A 26,498-nucleotide genomic window follows, 5' to 3' on the forward strand; every position below is an offset into this window, starting at 1 on the left:
ATGCATATAGAGTTACGAGTAGTAGGGCTGGGGTTGTGGCTCAGTGGCAGAGCACTTGCGGGTTTGATCCTCAGCACCACATATAAATAAATAAATAAAATAAAGTTTCATCAACAACCAAAAAATAAACAAAAAAACCCCCAATTTGAAATTTTATTTTAAGTGCATTGGAAAGATAAAAGTCCTGATGCAAAACACACATGTATAGATATAGAGACATGCATATGTGAGTGTTCATGTATATTTTCATTTTCTGTAGTAAAGTGCTAAGATTGAATCACATTACATCAATGGGGAGGTGTAACAGAAAAGAGAGAGAGAGAGAAGGATAAATATATATACTTACGTGTTCCTAAAGCAGAAAGACTGTGCAGACTGCATGCCCTTGGGTGCTGAGGAAAGAGCGCTGGAGCTCCTCAGTTCCCCAAAGCCCCACACCCCTGAATTCTCCCACCCAGGCCCACTTCTTTCTCATTTAAGTAACCAGTTACTAAGCCTCTGAAGCTGCTTGCAATTTTGACTTCTGATGAACATTTTTCACACCAAAGATTATTTTCTAATCTTTCATAAATTTAGCTGTTTTGGATTTCTACAGATGTAGTTGGATACAAAGGGAGAAAATAAAAACAAATTTTGTCATCCGGAAATCTAGCAGAAGTATTTCTCAGAAAACTTGGCCTGGAACCATCATTTGACCCACTTATCCCACTCCTCAGCTTATGCCCAGAGGACTTAAAAGTCAGCATCCTACAGTGATGCAGACACATCAGTGTTTATGGAAGCTCAGTTCACAAGAGCAAAGCTATGGAACCAACCTAGGTGTCCTTCAATAGATGAATAGATAATGAAAATGCAGTATATATACACAATAGAATATTACTTAGCCATAAGTAATATTGAAATGTATGGCATTTGTAGGTAAATGGATGGATGTTAGAGTCTGTAAACAAGTCAGGATGGAGCCTGGCATTTTGCCAGAAGGAGTGGTTTGTGAAGTAATGCCAGGAAGCCATTGAGTGTGGAGATTCCTTATTGGTTGACTGCTGTATCTAGTTTATGTTAATTAAGATAAGCTGTGTGGAATGTATATATACCCCTCCTGTACTACAATAAACGGCTCCCACTCCTGCTGTATCAATGTACACAAGTTGCTCGTCACCCCCCGGTTATTTTGCTGCAGCTGGACTGCGGCAGATGGAACTGGACACTATCATGCTAAGTGAAAGAGCCAGTCCCCAAAAAAACAAAGGCTGAATGTTTTCTCTGATATGCAGATGCTAACATTCAATAAGTGTGTGTTTGTGTGTGAAGGGTTCATTGGATTAGACCAAGGAGAATGAAGGGAAGGGATGGGAGATGGAATTAGGAAAGACAGTAGGATGAATTGGACATAAAATTTCCTATGTTCATACATGAATACGTGACCAATCAAATGCCACATCATGTACAACCACATGAATGGGAAGATATAATCCATGTGTGTATAATATGTCAAAGTATACTCTGTTGTCATGTACATCTAAAAAGAACAAATGAAAAAATTAAACTCTAGCACCAGTGTGGAGACTGGGTGAACCTGCATGCTTTAGGAAGGTTTGGAAATATTCATGTATTGATTAGGGATTCAGTACACTCTGAGTAACACATTGTGAGATGATTCCATTGTGTGAACATTATAGAACACACTTACACAACCTGAGATGGTTGTGATGCCACGTGACAGTTTATTCTTTTGGAATCACTTTCATATATTTGGTCCGTTGACTGAGCTGTCACAATGTGATAGGTGACTATAATTGAGAATGCATTTGAAATCAGAAAATCTGGAGTTAGAGCCTGTTCCTCACCATTTATTGGCTCTATGTCTGGGGGTCAGCCTGTTGTTGGCTTCTTCCCTTTGTTAATGGAGAATTGAAGATCTGCATTCATAGGCTTCTCGCCACCCAGACTAAAGGATACCAATTTAAGAATCTGGCTGGCCCACTGGCTAACGCTTGACCATAGAGGACAAGTAACTCGGTGACAAAGAAAAGTCTTTATTCATTTGTTTGTTTGTTTATTTAATTTTATTTTTAGAGTCTCCTCATTCCCTATACACTATCTACCAATTCTGTTTCTTTGGAAGAAGGCAAAGAAAGATGCTGGGACCTGCTTCAAAGTCAGGGCTTTGGCTTCATATCCCTTCTCCCCTTAGAACATGGTACGTGTCCACTTTGCAAGGAAGAGGTTGTGAAGTGTCCAGGGGGGACACAGGCCTGTTTGTGCCTGGGACATGCTCCTCCTTCCCTCAGCACACCTTCTCTCCCCTGCTGGTTCCTCTTCTCCACCTTCTTCTCCCTTCCTGCAACGGGAAGGGAATCTCCCCTCTGCAGCCCCTCATGCCTCTGCCCCAGGTGGGTTTTTGTTGCTAGAGGAAAAGAGGGAAGCAGAGGATCCATCTCTCCTGCAGCTGCTTCCCCCCTTTTCTCCGCAGTCCAGTCATTTCTACAGCAAATGCAAGCCTTGGCTCCAAGTGGCAGAGCCCTGGCAGGAAGCCAGTGTTGAAATAAATATCCTGTGTTGCTGGGCCCCACTGTTGCCTCTGGAAATGGACAAGCTGGGGCATGATATGAAGGCAAGAACGGACACTGCAAAGACCAAAATCCCCCCACAAGAAGAGATTTTGGAAACTAGGGACAGGAAAACACTTTGCCTTAAATACGCGTGTTCACATGCTGCTGTCTGGCTGAGCCGTGTGGCTGTGCGTGCAGGTGAGAATGTGTGTGCCTAAGAGGACAGATGCCAAGGGACAGAATAGAGAGGCCGGTCTCATCCCAGTTTTTTTAATGCTAAGATGCCCAGTGTCAGCGAGGACCACCATTTGAATCTGACCTCTGTGAGGCAGCACACCTGTCAGCTACCCTCATTCCTCCACCACCTTTGGTGGACTCTGGAGGCTACTGCAGAAGAGACTTTGAGGGTCCCAGAACCCTGATGTCATCAGCTTGCTGTGGACTGTGGGGAAGAAGGAGGTGTCCAGAACACTCACCATAGTGCCTTCCCAGGTGCTGCAGGCTGTGGACACATTGTTGCCATAATAATTGTCCCAGGATCCCATAGTTCTCTAAGGGACCCTGTGGTGAATATGAGGAGTGTGGAGGTGTATCCACCATCAGGGCAGGTTTCATTTTGAGGTTGGGGCCGCACAAGGTTGAACTCCTATTTCAACCTCCCCATGTCTCAACGAAGTCACCTCCGTAGTCTTAATTTTAAAATTACCCTTTCTCCCCTTCATTGGTAGAAATTTCCAAAATTGGAAGTCTGTAACAGCACACGATATAGGTTTCTTTTTCCAGATAAATAAATGCTGTATCATACCATTAATCACGACTTAGAATTGAGTACATAAGATCTTTTTCTTTATAGTCCTATTCAACTGATTGTTGAAGATGAATGTTCAAAACCCCATCTCATCTTTTTCCAATTTAATTTCAATTTCTAACCTCTCTATAACTTCTACATGTGTAGAACTAAAAAATCTAGGACAAAATTATCAAAAATAATTGTTTTTCGGTGTCGAACTTAGATGGTGTACATGTGAAGAAGTATTTAAAGTGTTAGTTTAGATCCATTTAAGCTATATTTCTTAAGTGTATTTTAGTGGTATTCATAGTATGAGCTTTTCTTCCCATTATGCTTTTCGATTCATTTACAAAGCATTTTTTAAAGAAAAAGTCAAAACATTTATATTAATTGTAAGCATTAGAGAGTGGAATTCCTCAACACTGAGACAAGCTTAGTAGATCCCCTTAGCAGGGGAGCTGCAGTATCCTAAGGTTGACTTAAGTCTGTTCCTGTCCTTACTGTGTAGTTTAAATCTGTTTATTGCTTAAACAGTTGGTGTCAAGATCTAAGAAGAAAACAAAACAGAACAAAAACAAAAAACCTTGAGTGGCACAGGTCTTTGAAAGATTGGTAACTTGCATTCTAAAACAGTAAAAATGATAGATAATAATAAAGCACTTCTCTGGACTGTCTCTAGCCACGTGCAAACTCCTTTTCTCTAGCGAACTCTCATCTTGGAATTCAGGGGCATCTTGAATTCAGGGGGCATCTTGAAGCATCACATGAAGATGCTTTGAAAAAATCTACACTTTAAAAAATGAAACCTCTGTAGTGTTTATTCCATTCTGGATCCAATGATCTTTCTCGTTGAAGTTCATATTGAAGCTGAATTGTAAGTTAGAGATTAAGTATATTTTTGAAGATCAAACTTATATTTGTCCACAAAGTTGGTAACAATGGTATAGCTTAATGAGCAAAATAAAAATATAAAACAAGATCTTAGATAACTTCTAGTGTAAGGATTTTCCTCTGAACATATTAAAGGTAATCATAATCATTAATAGGTATTTTATTAATTTAATAATAGGTATTTTATTAATACATAAGTAATATTAGTATTGATAATACCTATTTAATATCAGGTATTAATATAATGACTTAATATTCATGATGATATAAAATTCACTTATTAATACCTGTATAATAATTATAATTATATAGGTATTAATGCAATTAATTATTAAAATATATATAATATATAATACAATTATTAATGTTGATTATATGTATGTATGTAGTTTTGTTAAGTCATTGGGGAAAACCTTTACCATTTTTATACTTAACAACAGTAATAAAAAGTTTATTTTCTCCCTAGTGAGTAGATACATATTGCTCAGCTTTGTTTTGATTTTCCCTTTAATGAAGTCATGCACATGATGCATGACAGTCCCGTGTGAAGCACCCCCTCTGCTGCCAGAGAATCCCCAGGGTTCCTGCAGAGCTCCTGCTTGCTGGGTGGCGTGATCTCATGTTTGCCCCACACCCACCATCTCCTCACTGATCTACACTTTCCCATGGGTTGGGGCAAACCACAGGGCAAAGTACTGGAGATACAGAGGAGAAGCTAAAGCTCCCTCTCACACAGCAGCTCCACCTTGGTAGTTACTCTGTCTACTGTATTCTCCCACCCCTTGAACTTCTGGTGAATGATAGTGCAGACACAGGAAGGACATCACTGATTGGATGAGGATACTAGAATGTCTTGCTTGAGGTTACAAAGCTATTTGGTAGCAGAGCTGAGAGATCTTTGTGTGCTTGCTGCAAATCTGAATTCATTACTGTACCCCTGACCCCTGCAACACACACACACACACACACACACACACACAAAACTACATCATGATCCCAATTACATGTGGAATATAAGCAAGTAGATTATTCTTTTATTCAATTAAAGATGGCTAATCTCAGAAACATGCTCTTTTTCTCTGGTTAGTAATGGAGCATACAGAAGATAACGTGAGCGTGGCAGATGATGGTCTATGCCAGCTGGCTGTCATTCATACTGGGATTTAGATTTGTTCCTGGTAGAACCCTGTAGAGAACAATGGTGAGAAGTATGTGAAATGGAAACATGTGCAGGCATTTTTAGATTATGTAATATTTGGAAGAAACTTTGAGATTGAAGAATTTTTTAAAAATGAAGTTAGGTATAATTTCGTTCTTTTTAAAGAAACTTTTCTTACAGACCTATCAGGTTTTTTTTCATTTTTTACTATAATACATCTTCATTTGTACATATGTTTAAAATAATGCTGAAATGATTTATGATGCATTCTTCAAGGAAAATTAAAACTAAATACCTTTCTCTTTGAGATAATTTTTTTTGGCGTGTTTCAGTGTTTATTGCTTTAAATACTCGGGTTCCCTCTATACATCTTCATTATAACCACACCAGTTCTATTTTCTCTTATAACTTGTAACCTTTTCATGAGTTGTTCAAAATAGGAACAAAGTGTACTGGTGTAGGTATGAATTTAGTTGAGATGTTGTGGTCATGAAGAAAGCTAATCAGATGACATTAGTTAAAAGACATTTTGGACGACAGTGGACATTCAAGTTTGTGGTGGAATGAGCTAAGATTGGGATTATTGGAATGCAATATATGTATTTTTTATTTATTTTATTTATTTTTTTAGAGAGAGAGGGAGAGGGGGAGAGAGAGAGAGAGAATTTTAATATTTATTTTTTAGTTTTTGGTGGATACAACATCTTTGTTTGTATGTGGTGCTGAGGATGGAACCCAGGCGGCACACATGCCAGGCGAGCGCGCTACCGCTTGAGCCACATCCCCAGCCCCATGTATTTTTTATTTGAGAAGGACTTCAATTTGGGGTTGGGGGGTGCAGGAACAGAATACTATGGTTAGAATGTGTCTCCCAAAAAGAATGTGTTAAAAACTTAATCCCCAACACAAGTGATGAGAATTGGGGGCATTGTCAGTTTTTATAACTGTCAAGTGTAAGAACAGTGTTTTGTTTCATTCAACTTTCTTTTATGAGGCTTTTCCTAAAATGGATTGAATTTCCTGTATTATAGTAAAGAATTTATTGACCTATCAATTGGACTGTGATTTTCTTTTAAAAAATTTTAACAAAGGGCATTTGATTTTTAAATGGCATGTCAGAATCCAAAATTTGTGTTTTCACTCTAACATAATAAAGTATAAGTATATAGTATCAAATTAGAACCACATCCATAAACAGATAAAAAATATATATAACTATAAGCATATCCTGGGATAATTATAAAAAAAATTCCTGAAAAGTGAATTTCAGAAATACTTGCTGATTCTTAGTTCTCAAAGTTCTAAAAGTATCACATAATATCTTATGTCAATTTCTCTATTCTTTTCCTTTCATAGAAATGCATAAATAAGACTATTTTTCCCAATCAGTGGGAAAAATATTTAATCAGTGCCTTATAGAAATTTATGTACAGTAAGTGAAAACTACTTTATATGGATTGTATTTAACTTATCCCTTGAGTAATGTATAAAGAATAAATCTATTTTTTAGTATACATAATAAATATATATGCATATAAAGCATAAGCAAGCCACAATTTTTAAATCACACTACAGGCGACCATCATTACCATCATTAATATTCCAAATAATTCTTTCCAATTGTGTGTATGTGTGCATGTGTTTGTGCTGACACATTTATATTAAATATAAGTGAGATCACATTTTGTATCAGAACTGTATTCTGCTTTTTTCATTGAGCATATCGTATTTTCAATAAGAAAAATAGTTTTAGTGCTTTACAAGACTTATAGCCTCTATCATGTTTTGTAAATGTGCTTTAGTTTTCTCTATTTGACCTTCAAGTGGACTTTTTTTCTCATATAATTTCTATAATATTAATTCATCAATATTTGTCTGAATTCTTCTCTTTAAGATGAACTCCAAAATTGAGGATTGCAAGGCAAAGAGTAAGAATTTTTAAAAGTATGTATCACAAAACTGATTCCATAAATACGTGCAGTTGACATTACTGTTAGCATTGTAGAAACTGCATTTTTCCATTATTTTTACACTTCAGGCATTTTTGTCATAGAATGTAGATGGAAGTATACTTGATATACACTATGCGACTGTAAGGTTTCTTGTAGTAATTGAATCATAAGGCTCCTTAAGGTAGGCTCTGGAATTCTTTGGTTAGAGGCTTTCTTGTAAGCTATTTTTCTAACAGAATACTGAAGTCCTTAGAAAAGGAGATGTAATTCCCGTTAAGCAAAACAAAAATTTATTCTGTTGTTCACAAATATTTCAGTCTTTTTAGACTATTTATTTGTCCAATGAAGTGTTTTAGTTAATCAAAAAATCTAAAAATATATATATCTAATTTTCAGAATTATATAAATGCAAAATATCCTTATAAGATACATCAAAAAAAAAAACTATTCAGAAGGTGGAATAGGGTCTTGTTCTCTGAGAGGGCATTGTTTGAAGAAATTACTTATTGGTCAGCTAGAGACTTATAGGAGACTCAGTTTTCCAGAAGAATTTTCTTCCTCAAGTTTTATTTAGATGCTGGTAGTTGGGATGCTAAGACTCAATGTGGTAGCTTGGAGTTGACACCACAGATCATTTTGCATGGCAGGTGGGCAGGGGTACAGTGACAGCTTCAAACCACCAAGAGGGTTGTGGTTTGCCATGGAATGAATGTCTGAGTAACCAAGGGCTGGGTACAGTCAGCCCTGGGAAGACCCTGTTGGACTTGGTGAATAACTGACAAATCCAACCGACTGAATAGTGAGCCCTCCATGTAGGAGGAGATGGATAGCTGGCCCAAACTATTCTGGTCCATGACATACTGCAAAAGCTGTTTTTTAAAAATAAATTCTCATAGCAACTTTGATACTGTCAAAACACTGGTTATTTAAAACTTCTATTTGCCTGGATTACAGATAATCAAGAATGTACATTAAAAGCACACAGTTGTTACTTCTTGTGTAATGTTTGCAGAATGAGTTTCCTGCATTAGGATTTTACATGATAGTGATGTTTACATCATTTCATTTTATAGAATGAAACTCTCCAAGTGTTTACCATATTAAAGATACTTGTAATTATTGAAAGCATTTTTCTTAATTATGAGACTATTATGGTAATTTACTTTGGTATCAGAAATATGCATAAGGTTTGCAGTTATTGTGATACATGAGTTTAAATGGAAGGCTTTGGATTTTAATTCTAATTTTAATATCTTCCGAATTACTAGGAAGTCAGATATATTGACTCACTTCAGGGTCAATATAGACATTATATACTTCCAAATGGAGTTATACTTTCTAACAAATTACCAAACTTTGCGATTTATTGTTGTTAATATTAGTATCATGATTGAAATTAAACATACATGTAGTTTCATGGTATTTGATTAAAATGCTGTATTAAATGCAGGCTCTAGGTACTCAGTTTTCATTACTGAGTGAATTATAAAGTATAAGTGTAAAACACAATTTTATTCCACATAGACCATTTATTGGTAAAACACCTATAAAGCGACGTGCACAGTAAGTGCACAAAACCCTTCTTATGACTTATACTGAACAAAGCTCTTAAATGCAAAGGGTTCTCATATTTTAAGCATGGTGATGTATCTGAAAGAATGATCATGCTTTTCACAGAACTGAAAAATGGCCAGGTTTAATGCTGTGCTGAAAATAGTATCCTTGCCTCGAAAGCCGTTGATTTCTGCTGAAGTGTGGAAAGGTGGACACTTCATCTCTCTCATGTCACACTTGCTCTTCTCTCTCATTTCCACCTCAGACTGCAGGATCCTATTACTTTGGAAGTTTGCTCTCATCATAAAACACACCTCTTTCAAATAGAACTAGGGACACTTGCAGTTCCTGCAAAGGGGACCCCTCCTTCACCCGCTTTCCTCCTAGGAAAGATGGCTGAATCACCTGTGTGGGTGAGCTTCCTCATGAAGCTCTCAAGTTTGTGCTAGCCAGGGGGGCTCACCATAGGATTGAGGCGTCCTTAGTTTTCACCCTCAAGTTAGGAGAATTGCTTCCCCCGGGGTTGCGTTTGCCATCTATGTAAGGCTAAATCCACGAAGGCAGGAGCAGAGCCAGCTGTAGTAGGTAAGGTCAAAGCAGATTCTAAAGAAAGTTTAAAAATACAGTATTTAAAGAATACTTGGAAGCTTTTCATGGTGTAGTGAAAGAATAGACAACTCAGAGTCAAAACCTGGGACCCATTTTCCCTACTTACCTGCATAGTCTTGGGTGTCACTCAAGCTCTGTTTTTTTTTTCTTTTTAAAAATAGGGCCAATAATATCTACCTGGTGGGTTTGCCCTACAGATTTTAACATTGTGCTAAATTTATCATTTTTATTGCTAAATTTATAGTGTTTTGTTAGTTGCTTTAGTTTACATAATATTAATCAAGATTTGTTTTTTCCATCAGTACACGATCTGAGGGATCATGCCCAAATGTGTCACTGTCCTCTATAAGGTAAATTTCTCACAAGTAGAACCCTTTGGGTGGTTTGAAAATAGTTTTCTATGTCAGAATTTGCACTGAGTGTATTGGACTTAAAAGAATGCTCACAGGGGTCATATTTTACGTGTGTATGTTTTAGAAGACTGAAATACATCTGCTTAATATTCGCAAGGTAAATATTTTTGGATTTTAGCCCAGGGGCGTTGTAAATACCGAAATGTTTCTTTTCTCCAGTAAATTATCCATTGTGCTTTATCTCATTTTGGTATGTATGGCTTATTTCCCGCAGTTGGTAATAAAAACTTCCTGGGTCATCTAAACAAGTAATTAAAAAGACCACTAACCTCTTGCCTTTGAAAAGTGTTGATTTTATTTGTTGTGGGTTAATGATGCACTTATTGTCTATGCTCACAGCAACAGTACAAAGGTGAATTATTCTCAAAGTTAAAAAAAAGTATTTTTTTTTCCTCCGATAATATTTAATTATGCTACTGAGCTTTAACTAAAGACATATATTTTTCAAAAGAAAAGGCTTTTTATAAATTCACTGACATGTAAAACTAAACAGAACTCTGAAGCAAGAATGTATCAACTTAGTCTGATTATTTGTTTGGATAAATGCCAGTTCTAGCTAAGTTGAATCATCATATTATGAGACATTTATTTGAATTGATGTGGTGTTATTTAATGTGGGGAGTGTTGTATAAAATGTACATATTTTTTTTAAATGAGAATTCATTATACGTTTGCAGTTTCTTCTCATATGTTTGCAACTGTTTTTTTCAGAGAAATTCATTCTTTCATTCTTTTAATATTTTAGAATCTATAAACTTTATGCCCAGGCACTGGACTAGTACTGGAATATAAACAGTCCGTGCTGGTAGTGGCAACTTTAGCAGCTGCCTCTGGGTAGGGAAGAAAAGCCCTGATTTTTAGTGTTTGGTGATTTCCATGGTGTAAATATTCCTACAATTAATTTCAAACTACTAAGGTGGGGTAACTGAATGCAAACTTGAGATGATATAACATTTCCCCCATGCTGATAAAGTAAATATAAACAATGTAAAGAACAAAATAAAATAATTAGGAAATAATGAGCTTTGAGCATTTATTATATTTTCAATATAATTAACTGTAAGTTTGTAGCCTACAGTTTTTTAATGATAACTTTGGTTTAATGACTAGTATGTAAAACTTCCTACAATTTAAGAATTGGCTTCCACATGCTATTTCCAGGGCACAACTACAGGACAAACAAAATTTGAAGATAAAAGATATGTTAAATACTAATGAGTGTTACCAAAAAATAAATCAGTAATAGGAAATAAGCAATGGGGTGTGTGTATATACATGCACGCATGTATGTGTGGATACATGTGTGCACATATGCACACATATGTGCACATATACATGTATAGGCATACATGTATCTGTATACGTGTGTGCATATACATACATGTGTGCACGTATGTGTGCATATGTGTGAATGTGCATGCATATTGAGGTGTGCATGTATACATGCATGTGCATGCTGTATGCATGTGCATATATACAATGCATGTGCATGCATGTATGTGTGTACATATGCATGCATGTGTGCGAACATGTGTGCCTGTGTGCATGTATGTGTGCTTAGGTGTGCGTGCGTGCATGTGTGAGTGTGTGTGCATGCATGTATATGTGTGTACATACATGTGTGTGTGTATATATATATGTGTGTGTGTGTGTATCCCTATATGCAAACACAAACACACCCAATGCTTATTTCCTATTTCTGATTTAGTTTTTGGTAACACTCATTACCATTTAATGTATCTTTTACTTTTGAATTTTGTTTGCCCATAGTTGTACACTGGAAATAGCATGTATTGGCTTATGGAAGTCAATTCTTAAATGTTGGGGAATTTTTACATAATGATAATTAATCCAAAGTGTATATGTATGTGTTGGTTCAGCCTTGGGTGAGGGCCCACAGTGGATGGCATCATGGCAGGGGGAGGAGAGATCATATGGCCAGACAGGAAGACAGACGGCAATCTAGGAGTCAGATTTGCTCTTGATGACAATCCTTTCTCAAGAACTAACCAGGGTCATGGGAGAAGTGCTTAATCCTTTCTGAGGCAGCATCACCAAAGACCTTACAGTAGACTCAACCTTGCAGAAGTTTTATTACCACCTCTTATACTGCTGCTGATATGCAAAATTAGGGAATCAGACCACTTGCAAACTGTAGCAGGTATTATCATCTAATTGTTCATTTAATACATTCAAGGAATTTTTATGGTTACTGTGTTAAGAGATAAATAAGGAAGCAAAAGATTCAGGTTCACATACCACATAGCAACTTTTATCCATGTAGACTTGGATAATTTCTATTTCTGTTTCTATTCCAAGGTCTGTAAAACAAGGATGCTTTCCAAAGTCTATTCCTGTTCATAGAAACATTACATCTTATCAACGAGTATATCTGTACCTCTTCTTACAAGGTCCTGGATCCCTTGAGGAGGAAGCTGTGTTTTGCTTATAACTACAGAATGAACTCGGTCGGTGAATGTTCAGTAATGTGAAGCACAGAGCTTCATGAGGCAACATCACGTCTACTCTCTATTTTAGGTATTGCTTTCCCAGCACGATGCAATTGCGTATGGTGCTGACCGTCCCCTTTTCTGATGGCAAATATGGATACTTTGGGGCTCATCCTGTGGTTGTTTGGAGTGGACATATTAACTTTATATGCTGGTGGACTTCAGGTAGTGCTGAGGATGTTTGGGGTTGCCTACCTTCAACAATCTTTCCTACCACATTTCTAGCATCGACCATATTTGGGTTTATTATTGTTTAGAAATTTCACCTCAGTGTATAAATGCACAGATTTAATATGAGTGTTGCTAATGTGTTTGTATTTGCGGCATTCTGGAAAAACAGACTGGGCTCTTGTTTCCATACATCAACAGGTACCAGCCTCAAGCCTCAGAAACACCTGGTATGGGACTGTGTGTCGTTGGGTTCTGCTAAAGAACCCATTCTACATAAATTTCTCACTGTCTCCAGAGTTGGACAAATTGCCTTCACGCTCTCCTCTGTGACCTTGCACCTTGGCAGTGCTACCCTCTCTGGGTCCTTGGTGTCTCAATCCTAATTGATTTTCTTAGAGAGGATCTGCAGACACCCCATCCTCTATGAGGCAGAGCTCAGATTTGCACTGGTTCTTCTCCAATGCACAGACTTATTTAAAACTGTTTCCTTCACTGATTTAAGTTGCCCAGCTAGGACCCTCTGACCTTAGGCCCATTTATTATCTCCTCTTTTGACTTTGCTCTTGGCTGCGGGGGGTGGGGGGGTGGGTGGGGGGGTGGGAAGCGTGTTCTAGTGTTTCCCAATTGCATTGCCCGCCCCCCTCCCCAATCCCTGCAAAGTAGTGCTGGCACCACCGTACTCTGGCATTTTGTAGGATAGACAGATGAATATGAGACCCTGTCTTGTTCCCCTGTGTGCCATACCTGCAGGCGGATGCGCATTAAGTACAGCTTCTTGTGATTTACATCTAAAAGGTGTTTAGTAGTTGCTTTGGGTCCTGCTTGTATCTCTCACATTCTCCAAGTCTTCTTCTGAAATTGTTGCTCACTGAAACCTCATTCAGTCCTCATGTGAGACTGTAAATTAATTTTGTTGAAAATTATAAAGTATAATACAAACACAATATAGAACGACTGATCAGCTCCTGAGCTCACCGTCTTCTTTTTACCTTATTGTATACAACACGTTTTAACTATTGTAGTAAGTTTAGTCTGAAGTTGTCAGAAATAACTGATTCGAGATAGAAAATTCAACAGAAAACAATGTTAACTTGGAAAAATTCCTTCAAAGATAATTGTCATTTCTCTTTGCCAAATTTTATCTTTCTGCATTTTTCCTAATGTGATGTAGTATAATTGTTAACCCTCCTAGTGCTTAAATATAACTTAGTATCTTGAGATAGAAATAGAAAAGGATTAATTTAAAATCACTAAGCTGTCACTAATAAATTCATGATAGTATTCCTATTAAACTATGTTAAAATATTAAGGTGTAAATTAAGAAAATAGACTCAAGTGTTATTTATGAAGCTGTCATTTGGTCTATTAACCTATTAAGGGAAATACAGTCATAAACAACTCTAATCTCTTAATGAGGAATTTATCTACTATGAAATTTCTTTCATCATTTCATTTGCCCCATAAGGTGTATGTGCTATGATCTATTTTTAAAGTTTTGTCGCATATTTATAGGGTGAAATTATGCATTTAATTCTATAGGATGCATTTGGAAACCATCTGTTAGAACTTAGTGGAAAATAGAAACTTTCCTCATTAATGTGTTTCCCTAATTTAAACATTTAATATTATCTTTCCTAGTCTGCAACTGAGAAAATGAAAAACATTGTTGAAAACAAATCCTCTCGTGTTCCCAAAGGAAGATTCAACCCTGACCTGTTTGTGATTTGTCATATTTTAGAATTATTGTACTAAAGAAACAAACATTTATGATTTACTAAGGCAGAAAATAACTGTCCAGTTTATATTATAGTGTTTTAAACTTCAGGATAAATTGATTTACATATTTGAGAAACTGGAAAGATAGAGGGTAGGTTCAAAACTGAATACAACAGGGGCCCTGCTTAATAGAAATGCAGATTTGCATAATAATTGATAACTGAATAATTTGATAAGGCACAGGTGTACATCTGTGCCCTTATTCTGCTTCTTTAGATAGAACTTGATTCATTTTCAGTGCTTCTTTTTGGAGGGACAAGGGGAGGTACCAGGGATTGAACCCAGAAGCACTCAACCACTGAGCCACATGCCCAGCCTTTTTTTTTTTTTTTTTTTTTTTGTATTTTATTTAGAGACAGATTCTCACTTAGTTGTTTAGGGCCTTGCTAAATTGCCGAGGCTGGCTTTGAACTCATGGTCTTCTTGCCTCAGCCTCCTCAACCACTGGGACTACAGGTGTGCACGGCCACACTCAGCCTCCACTGCTTTTTGAACACGTAGGTAAGAGAGCATAGAACAGTGACTGACATGCATCAGAGAAATAATTCAGCTTGCAAAGGCAAGTCTTGAGCTATAAAGGGCGGTGCAGACAAATACAGGGCAGAGGCAGGGTGCACAGAGTTGGCCAGATGGCTGTCATTCACTGTTTCATTTTAAAATAGAATCAACTTTTGTTCTTCTCAAAGTCCTCAGAATCCTTTCCATGGCACCCTTGCTCCTCCAAGCCTCTTTTCTAAGAACTCCTAGAGCAGCTGCTTATTTGGCCTACACAATAAAAGCAGCTGGAGCAGCCAGGACACATATTGAATCTATAACTTCCGTGAGGTTTTATAAAATATCCTTGTTCCTGAGAGGATGTTCACCTGTTTCTATCTCAGTAACATCTTTTGGATTTCATATCCCCACACGGAGTTGATGTCTTCGAGTCCTACCTCGTCTTTGGGACTCACCTATTTCCATGCATGCACAACGTGCTGTTTTGCCCAGCCAGAAATGGGATCTCACTACATTGCCCAGGCTTACCTCAGAGACCTGGGCTCAAGCAGTCTTCCTGTCTCAGCCTTCCAAGCAGCTGTAGATGTACACTGCACCTGGCAAGAGAGGAACGTGGGGACAACTGAAGACCACCCCCAAATACACCCTTTCCTGAATGTGAGGGATCTTTCAGAGAAGTTTCTCAAGGTATGGTAAATAATGGGATGCTTGAGAACTGAGCCAGTGGTCTGTCAGCTCGGTGCTGTGCTTCTGCCCTACCTGTGTGTTCAGCCCTAGAAAGTAGGAGCCCCGGAGGTGGGACTCCCGGGTCCCTTCTGGCAGGACTCTGCAGCGAAAGGCGCCCACTCCACCTCTGAAAGGCTCTTTTGACTGTGGCTGCTGCCTTCTTGAAGAGAGGACTGTATTTTATACTGAGAAGAGAGGAGGAGGAAGGTGGTTGTTTTTTGTTGGTGTTCTTAAGTTTCTTCTTGGATCCAAAAGAAGTGTGGCCTAAAACAAAAGCTAAGAAGTAGTAAAGCATCTGAAATAATTAGATAGAAAATGAATGATTTCATTCTTCCCTTTTCAAAGGATATGTGGCCAAAGTTTTTCGTTGTTGTTATTTTGTTTGTGCCAAAAAATGCATTGCAGGGTTTTTTCCCCATTATTTTGCACATAAGGATATTTTTAGTTTATCATTTTCATTGGCCATGCAAGAACTGCAAGAGATGGTAAATTATGTAGAACACGCCACGTAGATTGTTTATACATTAAGGGTAAACTTTCAATAGGATAGCCTTATAATAAGACATATTTGCAGTAGCATTTGTAATTACTCTGCAACAGGGTAACTAGACTTTTTGTGTCTTGTTGAACTCTGAACATCCTGATGCTGATTACCAGTGGAGGAGGAAGAGACACTAACAGGGAGGAGTTGCCTGCAGAAAGCACTCTTTGATGATTATTCTGCTGTCTGTTCTAAGACAACCACATAGATCATTTGATCATTTTGTCATATTTCACTGCAATTTTCCATTATTGATTTTTTATATTACCCATGCCTTTGCTGGCAAAAAAGGAAAACTTAACTCTCAGTTGATTCATTCCCGTTTAATGCCATTTCCTCCTTTTTGGCTAAAAACCTAAACCTATAAGTTATAAAAATGGGAACCAAGGTGAAAGTACCTTGCCATCACCCCAGTCATCCCTCTCCCCAGCCCTCTTCCATAGGCCAACACAGTCCTGGGCTGTTTTGATTTGTTTTACCATGGGTTAGTTTTCTGAGTTCTGTAACTTCACATAATGGGATCATAGAGTGTCTGCTCCCAGCTAAAAGGATATGTTTGGGGTTTATTCATGTTGTGCATAATTCCTTTTTCCTGCTGCGGAAGAATCCATTGCCTAGGCCACAGCTCATCCTTTCTTGATAGGCTGCTCCATTGAATGTTCTACTCCAGGTTTTCCTGTGCACAGGGCTTCCTTTCCCAAGAAGTATCTACCAGGTGGTTGTTGGGCTATGGGACTTATTTATGTTTAGTCTTAGAAGGAAGTGCTGAGGCTTAGCATTTTATACTGACCACCCCCTCTTTATATTCTCCCCCACATTTTGTGTTGTACATTTTTAGCCATTCTGGTAGGTATGTAGAGTGACTTTTAACTTTTATCTTTTATCTAGGTGTATTTTTAAAGAGCTCTATCATTAGTCTATGAATTATTCTGTTATTCCTGTGTGTTTTGGTATTTCTTAAAGTTAGAACACATGGGCTTTTTCCCAACTTTCACATTTTTTAAGTGAAGCTATTTTAATGATTAAAGACCATGATGATTGAGGATAAAAAATAATGTTGAACGTCTAAGCGATTTTGAGCCTTCCTCATATTTAATTTGGAAATTTATATTTTAACAGGTTTGTTTGTTCATTGGCTAAGTTATTTATCCATTGATTCATTTGTAAACAATTTTTATGGTTATGATCTCACAGTACTGTCCAATAGAACTCTCTGTGTTGATGAACATGTTTATTCTGAGTTATTCAACATGGTCGCTACTAGCAGCATGTAGCTTTTGAACAACTGAAATGTGGCCAGTAGAACTGAGCAGCTGATTTTTAAATTTTGTTTTGTAATTAGGACTAGCAGCTATTTAATCAGAAATGTATGTCTAAATAAATATATCCAGGTACTTTTAATTCTTCCGTTATATTGTAAAACAAAACAAAGCAAATATCTTTCTTATTTATGTGCTATATCTCAAGCCTAACAATAATCACTCTTTAATGTTAAATACTCAATATTTAGAATTTTAAACACAGAATTTCTAGTACTTGGAAGTTATGTTTTGTGTATGCTTGGTCTGAGGCTTAGGTTGTTTGTATGGGTGGCTGTTATTTCAAACATTTATTCTATTATTCAGTTGTTGCCATTCATAAAATGAAATGGCCACCTGATTCGGCCCCCCTCTTATTTGTGGCAATAGAAAGTTTTCTCATATGTTTCGCTTATATTATGGGCACATGTGTTCTTTTAATTGGTCAGATCGTTACAGAGCAGATTGAAATCATAAAGACAGTGAATCATTAAAAACAATCCACTTTTCTTAAGAATGAAGTCATTTGGTTTCAATGATTATGTGATTATGAAAAGTATAATGTCACAAAATGAAGGAAGAAAACAAATAAAAGATTCTAATTAGACAGTGTTCCCTTTTATTGCTGAATATAATGGGATAAAATAAGATATTACTTGTTTCTGCCTTTTCCAATTTAGAATTTTTTATAGATTTTAAGGAATAACTGTGAATATTGCTATTTTGGAGGGAGGGTTGTCAATTCCCAGAAATATGGTACCATCTTAAATGAGGATGAAATGCAGATAAGTAAGTTGACAGTAAAAAAACCAATACTCCTTTCATCCTTCAAAAATTTTTTTAAAAATAAAGGTGTTGCTAAATAAATACATGTTTTGATCATTGGTTTAAGGAGAATAAAAATCCAATAAGACCTTTTGTGACCCACCTAAGTTCATCCTAGATTGATCTCCCTGGTCCTGTATTGGGACTATATTAGACATTGCTATGACAAAATACTGGAAATAAATCAACTTAAAGAAGGAAAGTTCTATTTTGACTGACAGTTTTAATCTGTGGTTGCTTGTTGTTGGTGTCTGTCGAAAGACAGAAGAACATCATGGTAGAGAATGTGGCAGAGGGGTACTGTTTACCTCATGGTGTCCTGGAAACAAACAAACAAAAAAGACAGGGATAGGGCCTCACTATCCACCTCACTGTCACTCTCCCAGTGACCTAACTTCCTTCCACCATGCCTCACCTCCTAAAGACTCTAGCATCTCCAAGTAATGCCATAGGCTGGTGCCCAAGCCTTTAGTGTATGGCCTTTGAGGAACATTTAAGATCCAGGCTACAACACTGGCTCAGATTTCTTTTTAATTTAATTTTATTTTTGCCTCAACTTCTTTTAGGGATGTCTTTGCTTCAAACAAAGTATTAACTTGGGTAAAAATTGTTCTGTGCTTCCTATGTTTCTGGATAAAATAGGTTGATTCTATAATAAAAAAAATATCAAATTTTGTCGGGCCTATCGCGCTGTAGCCTGTGAGCGCTCCCAGTACTATGGAGGTGAGGGGCTGCTCTGTGAAGGTAGGATCCTATCATCCTATCAGTGAAAATCCTTTCAGGATGCATCTATTGCAGTGGTTTTGTGCAGCAGCCTCTGCTGAGCTTATGAAGGGAAGGTGAATGGTCAGTAGGGACTAGTTCTTACCTGGCTGAGCTTAGGTTCTAATAGAGGAGAGTCCACATGTATTGGACAGATGTGCAGTAACACAGTGGTGAGGGTGTGGGAGAGGAGAAGCTCATCCATCTTGGAGGAGCAGGGCAGGTGTGCATTGGTACCAGCCTTGGGGCATGGTCTTTCAGGCTGAGTGGGAGTTGTGGCAGGCCGAGCTGGCAGAAGAAGACATTCAATAGGGAAGGGATGACATAGATACTGCCCAGAAACCGTAAATATAAAAAATGTCTCTGCATTTACTCTGTGGAGTTCAGGCTGCATACAGTGAATTAGGATGGATGAGGAGGGAAGTGGGTACTGCTGCTGAAGCCTGATGCTGCGGCTTCTCAACCTGGGCTGTTTGTGGATTTTGGACTGTATTCAGGACAACGCTTATTTTTCATTCTTAGAAGTATTTCTCATTTCATTCTATTATTTTTTCACAATTTTATTTTGCTTTATCAATATATTCCGAGTTTCAGGAAAGATGATCTTATAATATATCTTAAAGGGAAACTTCCATTGTGTGGAATGTCTAAACTCAGGCAAGATTTAATAATCTTCTCTTTTATAGTTTTCACTTTTTTGTGAATAATTTTAAATGTTTGGTTTTTGAATGTTTCATATCTTTGTCAACACTTAAATAATAAGAGAATGCTTATTTTATTATCATTTGATTAATGGTGTTAGAAAGAGACAGTCTAATATCAATGAGGAACTATAAAAGGAATTTTTGAGCTAGAATGAAGGTACAGGCACTCTACTATTAGGTTGGGATTTAGATTGTTCATATTTGAGGTACTTGTTGAATTACAATAGAAAATAGGATAAAGAATTGTTTTCTGAGCAAGTAGATACTGATGTGGTTAAAATATTCCCTGTTGATATACTATACCACCAAAAATAGCAATAACACAGGTTTTCTATATACAGGAAAAACATATAACAATGCAAAATGTAAATGTAGAACTTATTGGTAATATAGATGGAATCACCTGAGCTTTATTTAAAATTAAGGATGGGACTTCCATATAGTACTTGTCCAAATTTGTGACATGTACTTGGGAATTGGAATAGACTGCTGACCATACTCCTTGAACTGTGCCAAGAACTTGTCTCAGCTGATGCCCAAGATAACAGTGAAGCAAGAAGTAGTTTCATTTTACAGATGACGAATCTGTGGCTCGGAGGCAATAGATGTTTAACCCAAGATCACAAGGGGCTAGGTGAGATACCGTGATTTGAACCTAGCTTTGTTTGCAGAGTTGGTGCTTGTAACCACCAGTAATTTCACAGGATTGGTTTTTGAAACAGTGAACAGATACGTAAAAGGACACTCAGTAGGGCCGACTCCCTCATCGAGGGTCTGGGTGTGTTGAAAGAAGGGTCTTTGAAGACCAAAGGCAACCTTTAGGGCTTCGAAAGCAAGGGGTACCTGTTTCCATAAAAAGGAGAGCAGGTCAGGGGTTCCCAGCAATCCAGTGTCATGTGTGAGGAGGTCTCTGGTGGTTGGCAACTTTCATTTCTGGCAGGACTTTTGTAACCATTATCTCTAGAAGATCCAGAGTGATGACATCTAACATGTAGATCAGCAAACTGATCTCTTACTCCATTAGAAGCCGTGAGCAAGTCTGGGTCAAGCCCTTGGCTTGTCCCCTTCTCCTGTGTTTAGAACATAGTCAACATTTAGAGCAGACCCTAAACACAGAAAGCTGTCACAAGAAGGCAAACATCTCATAGTGAAGAGCAAGACCTGGGGGATTGTAGGATGGAATCTAAAATGACAGTATTTTAGCTGCACCTGTTGTTGTTTAAGGCACCTCCAGTCAGTGATGGATTAGAGAAAGGAATAACTCTCCGGTCATGCTGAACCAATCTTGGCATCCATAGGCCTTGTCTGGGGGACAGCAATCACTGCCTGGGTGTCCTGAACAGCTATCTCTAGAAGAATGATCCAGTAGATGAGATACCCCTTTATCCAGTGGATTCTGATGCTCAGTCTGGTCTGAAAACTACTATAACAGAATCATCTCCTTTCTCACCCCCAAGTGAGGAGTTTCCCGTTCTGGATGAATGACTGTAACTGGGTTGGCTTTTTTGGAGAACTGTTTATATCTAATTTGTTTTTCCCTGCGGACAACATTCTGATGGTTGTCTGATGTCTGTATTATATATGGATGTCCATGGCCTTGTGGTTGTTGGAAAGAAGAATAAAACTTCCCTCATTATAATTCTAAGTTTAAATTTAAAAACTCAGAAGAATGCTTGCTGTGAATTCAGATGTAGTTATTTTGAGATCTTTCAAGGTCTTCTAACCATGAAGTTAATTGTTAACTTGGTTTCATATCACGCATTCTATCAGAAGCTCTAAATCAATATACATTTTGGAGTTCTTTCCAACTCTTACCTGGTATCACCTCTGCAGTTCCCTTGGCCTGTTGTAGCCCTGGTAACTTGAAGGCAGTGAGTGTGCTTTGCCTTGTTTAACAGAATGTACAAAATAGGTGCATTCTAAGAGCTTATCCATCAAATTCAATTTTTCTGTAGACTTTAACCTATCATATCAGAATTATGTCTAGTTCGGTTGCCCAGTTCCTGATAATAGCCCTGAGTAGTCCAGAGACCTTTGACAGCTGTAGTAGAGAGAAAGTTAAGAACTCAGATATTTGAACTTCTTAAAAGACTTTATTAAAATTTACTGTATCCTCATCCCTCATTCTCCCTCAAACCACAATTTTAGAGAAAACTCACACCCTGGCCACCAACCTGGGAAGGGATTGCTATGGACTATAACCTTGGTCACATGGAGATGGGGAAACTAGCACATTTTTATAGCTAGATCGTCACATTCTGACTGTATAAATCATTGCAGCAAAAAGTTATATAGAATATTAGAATTCTGTCATTTAGATCCCTTTCTGTGATGTGTGGTGTTTATCGTAATAATGATTTTAGCAATAATTACATGAAATTTTACATTTTTCTTTTTAATATGTGGTTATATAAAGCAATATATATTTAGTAGGCGTTAATACATGCCAGACGGCATTTCAGCTAAGAAAACCTGAGAGATAAATCTAGAACCAGAACGACAATTTCTTACAGAGAATATCAGTATGACAGGGTGATTCTGTGTGTATAAAGTGGTTAATCTTTTGCATGCTATAAATTATATCCAGAGATAGTGGTAATAAAGTATAATAAAAGTCAAAAGAGAAAAAATTGGAAAAAAATATAAAAGTATATTGAAGATTATTAAAAGACAACTCAAAAGAGAAAAAAAGAATTATATTACTTTGAGTAAATGAAAGTAGAAATGATGATGCTTTGGTAGCATTTGCTCCATGGGAAGACAATATCTTAAAAATGTTAAGGGATTTAAGTAGCTGGAGATTATTCATAGTATAGTGAGAATAAAAGATGGAAAGTAAGTAGTGCTGAGGACTGAACAAATGGTGGTTCTTACAGACACAGACTGGACTTGAGGAACTAATGTCTCATATGATGACAATTACAGAAGTAGGATCAACCAAAATAGTACATTTGAAAAATAGTGCACAAAGCAGTCCTCTGAGATAAATTTCATCTCCTAAAAAATAGGCACAGAGTCATGTTTGGAAAATAGTGTATCAAAGGGGTGATTTTGAGGTATTGTCCATAATTTTTTTCCCTTCTGTAACAAACTATAAATCCTGGACATAAAGACTTAAGTGGGAGAGTTTCTTGGAATTGCTAGAAAAAAATAACTCTAATGTCATAATCTAGTTATAGGTTGATAATTAACAAGAAGGCACTGGTAACGAAATGGAAAGAGAGAGAGCATGTTTACTGACTTTTGAGTGATGTGAATCATTCATTTTAAGTAATGATTGGAATAAAAATTAGATGTTAGTCCAGAAAACTGATATGTGTATCATCTTTTAATAAAAATGTTAATTTATTGATATTATTTGTAAGAGGTCAAGTGCTGAGGGCAGGATTGTGTACAAAGGTGAATGGGGAAACAGGTAATATAGAGTTGAAAAAAATCAATGGATTGCTTATTCAGATGGGTGATTATAAATGTTAAAATGAAAGTATTTTGCATATATATAGACAATGACCATACTCTCTTCAAACTGATAAATCTCGAAATCTTCAACATAATATTTCAGTGATGTAAGTGTTAAGAATAGTACTGGAAGTAATGGTAAACTGGAATCTGGTAGAGAAGTATTTCAGATCTGGAATAGGTGTTTATAAGATATGTTGGTGAGTAATAATTTGCATTCAAAGACATCGGCCATTTCATGTATAAGAAATACCTCCAAACCCAGAAAGATGTGTGTTTGAAAATTTAGGTAATGTTTAAATTCATGTGAAAAGTTTTTACAAAGTAAAAGTAGTTTTTTTCCCTGGGCCAAATGAGAATGGTGAAAATTATTTTGCCTGATATATTAGTTACATGTTGAATTAACCCAAATCATAATGTTTTGGAACAAGGTTTATTTTCTCCAATGTTCTGTAGGTCAGGAAACCAAAAGCAACTCTTAGCTAGGGCCTTCGCTTTAGAGTCTGTTGAGAGCTGAATGGTGTGTCCCACCTCCCTCCCCCAATTCCATGTACTGAAGTTCTAATTCACTGTACCTCGGATTGTAGCTCTTTGTGGAGATAAGGTCCTCAAAGAAGAAATTAAGTTAAAATAAAGCATTTAGGGCCCTAATCCTATGGCAATGTTCCTGTGAGAGGAAACTTAGATAGACATGTGTGTGCCCTGTGAGTGCAAAAAAGACCGTGTAAGGGCACAGAAATGAGACGGTCATCTGCAAGAGAGGAAAGGAGGCCTCAAAAGAAACTAAACCTGCCAATAGCTTGACCTGGGAGTTCCAGCCTCCAACAGTGTGAGGAAGAAGTTTGCGTTGCTCGTGGCCTCTGGGACTTGGTTTTGGCCACCTTAGCAGATTAACACCGGGTCTCACAGGCTGCAGGCCCCTCCAAGCTCCCCGTGGATCTGCTTCCAGGTGGGCTCACATTTTTGTGGCAGGATTCACGTCTTTGCAGGTTGTTGAGCTTTGGGCCTCAGTTCCTAGATACTGCTGGTCTTTGCCACTTGAACCACTCCTCAGGGCAATGTGCATGAGACAGGGCCACTCACTTCATCAGAGAGGCGAGCCAGAAAAGAAAGGAAAGGGGAGAAGAGATGGAGTCAGGAAGTGGCATTCTTTTGTGTCATCCAGTATCATTTTTGCTGTTCTGTTTGTTAGGATGGCCTTAGAGACTCACTTCTATCACTCAAGGGAGGCCATCAATGTCTGTTGTTGGTGAGTTACCCTGTTAAGATGTTTTGTTTTGGCAGCCTGAATGCACTAAGACAACATTCATTTTCTTTATGGTTTTCAGTGAGTCATTTTAATATATTTTTTTAAATGTTGTAATTGGATTATGTAATTTTCGAGTAGCATGCTGTATTTTAAAAGACCGTTTATTATGAAAAAACATCAAATGTATAGAACAGTGAGAGAGGTATATAGTGCAAACTCGTGGCCAGGGTTTAGTAATTATTTACTATTTGTCACGTATATATCATCTTGGATTTGGAGAGGCCTGGAAATACTAGAGACATCATGCCCATGGCTTTTTTACTTCCAAAAACTACAGTATACATTTTTTAAAATGTCTATTTTGCCGTATGACAGACTGAAAGTGATACCTGATAAAATCAGCAATTTCATACCTGTTTCATATTTAAACTTCCTTTGGTTGTCCCAAGCATGCCGTTCTGAGACAGACTTGCTCAAACCAGGATTCAGTTAAGAATCAGTCCCTGCCCCCTTTTTAAAATATGGTACTAGGAATTAAATCTAAGGGTGCTTTATCACTGAGTGGCACCCCCAGCATGTTCCCTCCATGTGTCTGTCTGTCTCTCTCTCTCTCTCACACACACACACACACACACACACACACACACACGCACACGCACACGCACACGGTCTCCCTGGGTTGCCCAGGCTGTCCTCAAACTTGGGGGTCCTCCTGCCTCGTGTCTCTTTAATTTCCTCCTACCTGACCCTCCTTTCTTTTTCCTATACCAGATCTGTTAAAGAATGGACTGTCTTTTATTTGTTTTTGTTTGTTTTTGGTGCTGGGGATTGAACCCAGGGCCTTGTACATGCTAAGCACATGCTCTGCCACTGAGCCATACCCCAGCCAGGGATCTATTTTAAATTGGCATACTTTTCTACTCCAAACATTCCTTCAGAGCTGAAGTTATTTATTCACACCAGAATCTTGCACTGGAGGCCCAATGTATTATGTAAAAGCCATGAAACAGATAAAGTAGAGACAGCTGCTCTGACTCAGGTGAGGCTAATGGACTATTTTTCCAAACTACCCCTGTCCCTACTCCCAGTCACCTTCCTGGCTGAAACTCCTGTGTTGGGCACAATTTGAAGCACCTGTTTTGTATCAACTGGGTAGAGACAGGAAGACAGGGTAGATTCAGAAAGAAAGGAGCAGACAGGGTATCTGAGAGAAGAAGTAAAGCCGCTGGACAGGATTCAAATCTTAAAACCTTTCATGTGCTCCAGAGAATTGGCTGGGGCCCAGTAACCATGTGCTCAATACTAGGGCGAGGACAGGTTGACCGAGGGGCCACTTGTTGGCATTTCTGCCAGGAGACAAACTTTTCCTGACCGTTCCAGCAGAAAAACAGCTCCGAGTGAGCATGGACCGTCTGATTTGTCCTCCCAGGTGCCCAGAACAATGCCCGGCACTTAGACATGCTGAATTAATATTGACTGTTTGATTAAAAATGAATGAGATATGAGCACCTGTTTTATACCAGCTGTTTTGTGCTATTCGCATAACTAATTAGATATTTATGTATTACTAGATCCTTATGAGGGTGGGTATTATTGTCATCTTATACAGAAAGAAACCAAGCTACGGAGTAGTTTGAATTTCTCTTAAATTATTCAAAACAAGATTTGGCAAACTTTAAAATTCATATTACTTGTACAGCGGTGTAACCGGGAGTAATGAGAGCCGGGTTTTAATTTCAGCTTTTCTCTGTTCTATTTATGGACTGTTTTTTATGGAAATGATTATATGGAAATCATGTTGATGTTCTGTTCTTCAGGCTCTGTATGAAAAATATAATCAATATGTTTCTATCAATTTTTATAAAGATAAATTTGATAAAATGCAAGCAAAAATATTTTAGGAAAAAAAAAAACTTGAAGCTCCTCCTTAAGGTGTTATCTATGTACTGTAATGTTTAGCATGTAATTGGCACTTTCTAATTTTTTTTCTTAGATTAAGAACTTCTGAATGATACAGTTTCTGTGGGTTATTTTGTTCATGTGATGTTTTTGTAGAGGTGTG

At 37.6% G+C, this 26,498-nt stretch overlaps 1 protein-coding gene across 11 annotated transcripts in view; it reads left to right on the plus strand.

Moving 5' to 3' along the window:
* The window catches only part of Nr3c2 (nuclear receptor subfamily 3 group C member 2), a 335,377-nt gene that overhangs the window by 112,099 nt on the left and 196,780 nt on the right, over window positions 1–26,498 (plus strand). For 9 of the 11 annotated variants that reach the window (XM_078022048.1, XM_078022053.1, XM_078022050.1 and 6 more), the window contains exon 3: window positions 9,810–9,857. The exons of the other annotated variants lie outside the window; for them this stretch is intronic. In XM_078022048.1, the coding sequence (XP_077878174.1) occupies window positions 9,810–9,857 (48 nt within the window). The remainder of the gene's footprint in view (window positions 1–9,809; window positions 9,858–26,498) is intronic. 11 annotated transcript variants of the gene reach the window in all.

The sequence above is a fragment of the Ictidomys tridecemlineatus genome, chromosome 9 (assembly GCF_052094955.1).
Source record: "Ictidomys tridecemlineatus isolate mIctTri1 chromosome 9, mIctTri1.hap1, whole genome shotgun sequence".
NCBI classification, from domain to species: domain Eukaryota; kingdom Metazoa; phylum Chordata; class Mammalia; order Rodentia; family Sciuridae; genus Ictidomys; species Ictidomys tridecemlineatus.